Raw genomic sequence first — 7687 nt, 5'->3', positions numbered from 1 at the left:
AAGTAAGTCAAAATGACTCTTAAGATACAAAAGTTTACCTGCTCTTGCTCTGGAAGGTCTCATTTCACTTCTTTTTTGGTGCAGCTTCCTTTGTCCTGTTTTAAAATCTACTGTGTTTTGAAACTGTCAAGCGTGCATGCATTTCTTCATATTTTGTTTTTCTTTTGGCTGCTTCCTTCTGCGGGGATCACCACAGTGAACGTCCTTTCTGATGCAGCCTGGACTTAAACTTGTAGCTCCAGGATTGTGGGACCACAGCACTTACCGCCTAGCTCAGGGGTCTGCAACATTTACGGTAAAAAGAGCCATTTCTGCTCTTTGGCTCACTGGTAAAATGTGTCCCGAGACAAAAAACATGCTGCAACTGTGATTACCAACTGGTGGCCCATGGGCTAGTTTGAGTTCGTTGAAGGGAGTCTTTTCCAGCCAGTAGGGGTGACATTATAAGACTAAAAATATATAGCAAATTTGTTTTTCATTATTTTTACACTTCAGAACAAAAGACAAACATGCATGTAAATAAGAAAAATACTGTATCTAAACCAAATTTAGTAAAAACTACAACTGAACTATGCATGTATATACAGTATTATTCCTATGTAATTTAGTCTTAAATGTAACACTGATTTAGGAGAGAAAGATCAAACTTTAAGGCTGGAAGTTGGATTATTGAAGTGGCTAACAGGCTGCTAGCATAATTTARTAAACATGTTTCACTCTTTTTTTATCATTGGTCACATATTTGCAAACTTATTGAGAGAAAAACTGATAAAGCTGACAAAAAAAATTAATCTCATGTTAGCTTTGGTCAAAGCTTCAAAGAGCCACTGCAGAGGGACCAAAGAGCCACAGGTTGCAGACCCCTGGCCTAGCTACTGCAGCCACAACACGTTTCTTATAAGCGACTCAAAAAAAAAATCAGGACATTTAATATATTCAACAACTTTTAATGTTTTCCCCATTTTTGACTCTTTCACAATTTCAAATTGTGTTTTCTTACAGCCTTTCGCAAGTCAACATAATCTTTACCAGTACAGAATTACTCCTAAACAAGCTGTGTTTACTTTTTTTTTTTTTTTCAATTTTCAGAAAGCCTTTCGGCAAAAGACAAACTTTATACAGTAACACAGAATACAAACGGGGCAAAGGATAGCATTAGTAAACACACAGCACAACCAGGAAGAGCACGGAGCATAAATGAGACGAGTCAGTGACAAAAAAAAACAAAACACAAAACTGAATATAACAGAAAATAATATTGGTGAAATAATAATAATAATAATAAAATAAAGACAGTAGTATACAAGAGATAGACAATTTTACATTTATACATAGTGGCCGGAGGCAGGCACCAGGAAGTAAAACAGTTTTAAATACTGTAAAAATCTCCTGCAGCTATTGTTGCTGAAACAAATCAGTGCAGAGGTGAGAGTGGTCAGTACGACGTCGGCCAACGTGGGGACGAGAAACAACACAATAAAGAGGCACCTTAAAAAAAGGGAGCAGCTTTGCTGGTTGCAACTAGAGAGACACTTTATTGTCTTAAAATCAAGACGCTTTTATTTTGTCAAATGAAAAAAAAGAAAGGCTTGTGCTATGATATGTGCATAACCGGCCTCGACCGCTGAGCGTCAACAACGACCTCGGTCTGAACCAGTAATTTGAGAAACCTTTTATCTTTTGTGTCTTTTCTTTACATGTAGTGGCTCACAGTTTTAGTGAAAAGAAGAAAAACAAACTTTTGAGGCATGTTTCTAGACATGGAGGAACTGTACAAGGTGTTTTTTTTAAAAAACAACACTCACTTGTATCACCCCAATTCTGGAAAAAGCTGGGATGTTGTGTACAAGTTAAATAAAAATATCAAAATGATTTGCAAATTTCATAAACTCACATTTCACACAGTAAACAYATTAAAAGTTAAACTATGAAGTAGGAAACAGGAAAAAACTAAATATTAACTTTTTTGAATGAGTTGCTGCAATAAAATCAAAATTCTTATTTTTTCCTAAAAGTAACATAACTATTTGATATGTTTGCTGTTTTATTGTGAATAAAATATGAGTTTAAAACATCTGAAAACCATTGTATCTTGGTTTTATTTACATTTTACACAACAGCTCAGCTTTTTCAGAATTGGGATTGTAAAACTACAACTTTTACTTCCCACTTCTTTCATTCTTTTTTTTTTTTGTTTTGTTTTTGCTGCATTTTTTCTCAAAATATATATATTCCATATATGCAAATTTATATTTCACAGTAATATACAATCTAAGTGCTTTGGGAGTGAAGAGGACTTGTGTGTTTAYGGTTTAGTGTAGAGGAAGAATGGGGGGAAAAACTAAATGTAAAGGAAAAATGTGTGTCTTTGGTAAAAGGAATGCTCCCATAATGCCACAAGAAAAACTGGCCAGACACTAAGGCAATTTACAATAATGAATTATGGATTTTTTTAGGGGGATTTCCTAAACTGTGGAGTTTATTCCATCCCTCATTGATCTGTTTTGATTGGAGGAATCAGTGGGAGACAGTGAAGAGTTACAGGTGACACAGTGAGTCTCAGTGGTGAAATCTGAATGAAAACATGTCTGGATTTGTCAAATCCTCCCTGGTTCACAATGAGAAAAACACGCCACAACCAGGAAGACCCTTGTTCTGCTGAATCTGACTCAAAGCCTCTGATTATTGCTGCAATCCTCTCGCCTGAGAAGTGCAGTTTTTATCCGTGAATCAGAGGTTTTTTCCTCCTGAATTCAACAGAACATGCCTCCAGTTTGACTTGAAGCATGGAGAGTTTGGACAGTGATAGACACATCTAGATGTTTTCAAACAGTGCTAAATGGACCTCACACAGACTTTAAAGAGTCCCTCCTCTGCAGGTGATGCAGAGGTGATGGGAAAGCGTTCRAGCTGCTCGTGTTTGTCTCTAATCCCGCCTCTTATTGCGTCCACCCCTGGCGCCGCTGGATCCTTTTTTCCCTCCGTCCGTTTTAGCGTCTGCCCTCTCCTTCATCTGAGCCTCGAGCTCCTCCTCGTACTCGGCAGCCTCCCTGTTCTCTCCGCTGGCCTGGCCGGCGTGAGGGTTGGTGGGCAGGGCTAAGTACGGGTGCTGGGGCAGAGTCGGGGAAGGGGACATGGAGTTGTTGACCGGACCCTCGGCCTGAGCTCCGTTGGACAGAGCCCTGTACTTGAGGCGGAGCTTGTGGGGCAGCGCGGTGGCCTTGACCTCGGTTTGGAAGTCGCCATGGAAGCCGGCGGCCCCCTCGGTCTTCTGGTGGTAGCTGCTGATGTCCGAGGAGGATGAGGAGGGGGATTCGTCATCCGTGGACCCCTCCTTATCGGAGCTCCGGGGGTCCCCGTCGCTCGAGGAGGTGTCTTTAGTGGAGGAGCTCTCCTGATAGAAGCCGTCGGCTCGGGGGTCTCCCTCGTAGGTGAGCACCGGGGGCTCTTCATCCAGTGTGTTGAGGTATCCGTTGTGCTGTATGAAGGACTTGCCTTCCTCACTGTGGATAAGATCTGGGGCAAACGAGTTCTGGAGGCTCTCGGAGTGCTGAAGATCGCTCTCCTGCACCTGGTAGCTGCAGTAATGGACACTGTCCGGTTGGTTCTGATCGTACTCCTGCTGCAGCTCCTCCGAGGACTCGGCCTGATCGTTGGCGTAGTCATACTGGGGCGAGTCGATKGTTTTMGTCCTCTCTAGCTTCTCGGCGACCTCGGTGATGGTCACCGAGCAGTCGGAGTACTTGCAGGCGTACTGTGGCGGTCTGCCTTGCTGGGACTGCTGGTCGTCCGGTCTCTGGGTCTCCATGGGGTAACATCCGCTGCTGGACTGGTACAGGATGACGCTCCTTTGTGCAGATGTGGCCTGAGGAGCAGGACAGGGGTTCTCCTGCTGCTGATGCTGGTAGTCCCTGGCGCTTTCAGCCAAYGGGGCGTTTTGCTGGTGAGATGAAACCAGAGCGGGGTGGCTGCCATGATAAGTGCCACCTGGTACTCCATTGGGAATCCTGCTGGTTTCCAGCTCCATGCTGGAGGGCTCCTTCTTGATGCTGTAGCCGATGGGCTCGGGGCTGTCTCTGGAGGAGCCGTCAGACATGTCGGACATGGAGCCCAGAGGAGAGTACTTGTGGAGCGCTGCGTGGCGGTCGCCCCGGCTGGACTGCTCGGTTTCAGACGAGTCCGAGTTCAGCATCACCTGGGAGGCGCTGGAGTACCCGCTGCTGGAGAGGTAGGTGTTGCTGTTCGGGGTGCCGCCGGCGCTCCCGTTGCCACCAGCGTTGCCCTCTGCAGCGCTGTTGGAGATCTGCTGGCTTTTCTCCACGTAGGAGGAGGCGCTGATGAGGCCAAAGCGCAGCTTGAGCTGAAGGAGCTCCGTCTTCAGGCGAACGTTCTCCTCGTTCAGAGCCATGACGCGGTTCTCCAACACCATGTCGTTGAGGCGACGCTTTTCCCTCGAGCGCTTGGCCGCCTCGTTGTTCTTCCTCCGCTTCTCCCAGTAAGAGGCGTCCTTCTTCTCGTCGGAGATGAACTCACGCTTGCGGCGGGACGTGACGGTGGGTTTGGCTCCTTTAGGCTGGCGGCCGATCCGAGCGCCTCCTTCAGGGATGGGGGAAGGGAGGCTGTCGTTGTAGGGGGAGAATGAATCGACTTCCATGACGCTTTTGTTTGTTGGGATGTGTGGACTGAGACTTTCCATTTACTTTCCCAGCTGGGAACCAGAGTATGACCCTTGCACAGGGCAAGAGGGTGGGGGGGAGGGAAGAGACGTGAAACGTGAGCCTTCTACTTTAATGACGAGATGTTTGACCTATGTCGCGGGATCAGCAAAAACTTCTGGATGAGGTATTTGTGCTCCTCGGAGGAATTGCCTCATTGGTTTCTACTAATTGTGTTTCAGGAGGCAAAATTTTCAAGTGTCCAAATTAGCCAGGAAGATTAAAAAAAGGTGAAACTCCACAAAAACCTCAGACATTGAAATGGTGTAAAAAGAAATAAGAAGCAGGAAAAAAAGGAACAAGTTTGTATTTTGAGTTTTGGCGGTGCCTCTGCAACGGCCTGTGAGCTCTCTGGAGTCGTCCGGGAGTCTTGAGTTTATTGGTGTTTGTCGGCTCGCAGCAGAGCTTCGACKCCTCTCAGGTGGCTGCTCTGATTCCCCAGGTGTTTTACGCAGATTTGTAGGTCAGCAGGTCGTCTTGGGGCCTCCTTAAAGATCCAGCTCCTGTGTCACTGTCTGTTGACTTCTAACTGGGATTCTGAGACAGAACAAAGGAAAAAAAAGAGAAACAGTTTATCTCATGAATCACTGAACGACTTCTAATTAAAGTTTTAGAAAGTAAACATTAAACATCTTCATCTGATTAACTTTTGGAGTTAATTCGAATCAAGATGGCTGCCACAAAAACATCTAAAATTCGGCGTGTTGGTAGCTTTGACACAAAAGACGGACGATGATCTGAATTCCTTTCCAGAAAACAAAGATTTTTCAATTTATCGACCTSTACAGAGACGGACAAACAAAAAGCCGAGGGAGTCGTGTCTGGATGAGGCAGACTTGTGTAGGAAGAAGGCCACGATGCTAATTTCTGCTTCTTTTTTTTTTCGAGGRCGAGCTCCTTTCATTACAACAACGGCGTCTCAGTTTATCAGATAACCATCGCAGGGTCTAAAATTACACAACACCACTACCGCCGAGCTTCCTTGTGTGTCAACATTACAGCCAAACAGGAAACCTTTCCCACCCATCATGTGTTGCGTAATAAAATTAAAAGCAATACATGGATGTTGACAGCGAACCTGGGTTATGTAATGTTCTCTTGTTTTTTAGTTGTTGTTTTTTTTTTGAGACCTGCTTGTTTCTGCCCGTTGCGCAGCCCGGCACAGTTTATATGCAGTAATTAATAACACATCGCAGCACTGAGCCCTGGAGAGCTTTGCAGACGTGAAAACATCTTTTTGTGATGCAGGCACACACACACACACACACACACACACACACACACACACACAGTGACACACACACACACACACACACACACACACACACGCCCAGAGTGAATGTAATCTAGGTCACTGTGCACGTGATAACACTGTTGTTTCAGTTTTTGTTCATGGAAAGAAATGGAGCAAAAGACCTTTGATCCACTTGTCAGATTTGTTTTGTTTTCTCTACACACGCTGATGCTTAAYGCTGGAAAATGGATTCAGTGAAGCACAGTTCCAACTCGAAGGTATTTGTAGAAAGACTTGTTAAAGTTTAATGGTTAAYGCATCCTATTTGTAACCATGTGTTTGTTTACCTTCRGAAACAACTAAGTGACTGRAAATAGGTCGATATCAACAGAACAGCTGTTTGAGGTTGAGAAGCTCGGATGTATCTGTACGTATTTCTGCTCTGATTTGTTGAGTTAAACATGCAGACAGCTTTGAAACAAGTTAGACTTCTGTTTTTATGGCGATCCTGCTTGATATTTATTCTTAACTCTTCACTCATTTCTGTTWTATTTAGCAGCAGATTCACTCCTCTCCACCTAAATGTCTTATTTGAGATTCTGCGTTTGTTCTGTTGCTACAGATAATCCAGATCGATTGCTTTGTTTACACTGAAAGAGTACATGCATTCCAAAATTACATACCAATATTTCTGCAAAACAACTGGAGTAAACTCTTTTGCAGTTGTAACGGTTGCATCAGATCTTGGGGGATACTCCTGACAACTTTAGCCTCAATGTTTTTTTGTTGTTGTTTTTTTTTTTCAGGGAAAGGTATGCCTGGGCAAACGGAGATGCAGAGTACCTCCTCGTGGTCTCTCTGTACAATGAGAGCCTTTGAAAAGAGGCCAGACGCAGAGCTGAACAAAGAATCTCCTTCAAACATTCTAGTTTTTAGATACAGATGGCACGAGAAAGAAAAAAAAAACAACCTCCCGTTTCGATTGGTGGATGTTTTCCAGGCTGTTTACACTGTTCTCTGCCCCCCACCCCACCAGGGTCAGTGACCCCATTACATAACCTCTCGTTACAAAAAAACCCAATCAGACTTTGACCTTAACAATTCAAACAAGCAACCGTACCTGTTATGTTGCAAGTTGTGGGTTAAAAGTCTGGGAACACCTCCTCATCTATTCTTTTGAASCTCTCTTGCGTAAGGCCGGAGCACAAAGGGATCTGAGCACAATCGGCCAAACATGTGGAAAAATGTAGGCTCCAATCCTCCTCCCATTATGGATAATTTTCATTAAAGCCTGCTGGTTGAGGTGTAAGGGTGGTGGTGGGGGCAAACAAAGGAGGGCGGGAAGGAAGCACGCGCACGTCTGCGCTGTCCCACTGACCTAGAATTGACGCAGAGCCGTAAACACTCCTCCTGTCTTTCGACGGTGTGCGCCGTTAAATAGGTCAGTGGGACTGCAGGGGAGGGCGGGAGGGTATTAGAGCTCGCACTAAAAATAGAGAACGAGCCGAGAGGAGGGTGGGAGGAAGCTGGGACGGATTTGGCAACAGAAAGAATTCAGCCAAGAGGAATTTTACAGAGTGCTGCCGCTGCAGGAGGAGGGGATGAAAGACCCGAACGCGTCATCTGCCGTCAACGTTATGAAAGACCCCAGGAATAGATCGCGTTTTTGTTTTTCTTTATGCAACCTAAATACCTTTTTTTACCGCAAAGACCCCACCAAACCCTCCGAGACACCTTT

At 44.8% G+C, this 7687-nt stretch overlaps 1 protein-coding gene across 1 annotated transcript; it reads right to left on the bottom strand.

Annotated features, from left to right (window-relative positions):
* Positions 1–931: 931 nt before the first annotated feature.
* LOC106534710 (nuclear factor interleukin-3-regulated protein) lies at positions 932–7270 on the bottom strand. Its single transcript, XM_014031432.1, has 2 exons — positions 7070–7270; positions 932–5252 (listed from the first exon to the last, which is right to left on the bottom strand). The coding sequence occupies exon 2, from the start codon at positions 4694–4696 to the stop codon at positions 2927–2929; it is 1770 nt and encodes a 589-aa protein (XP_013886886.1). The 5' UTR covers positions 4697–5252; positions 7070–7270; the 3' UTR covers positions 932–2926.
* Between the last annotated feature and the right edge of the window lie 417 nt (positions 7271–7687).

Source organism: Austrofundulus limnaeus, unplaced genomic scaffold (assembly GCF_001266775.1).
Source record: "Austrofundulus limnaeus strain Quisiro unplaced genomic scaffold, Austrofundulus_limnaeus-1.0 Scaffold1250, whole genome shotgun sequence".
Taxonomy (NCBI): domain Eukaryota; kingdom Metazoa; phylum Chordata; class Actinopteri; order Cyprinodontiformes; family Rivulidae; genus Austrofundulus; species Austrofundulus limnaeus.
This window is presented reverse-complemented; position numbering and strand designations above follow the sequence as displayed.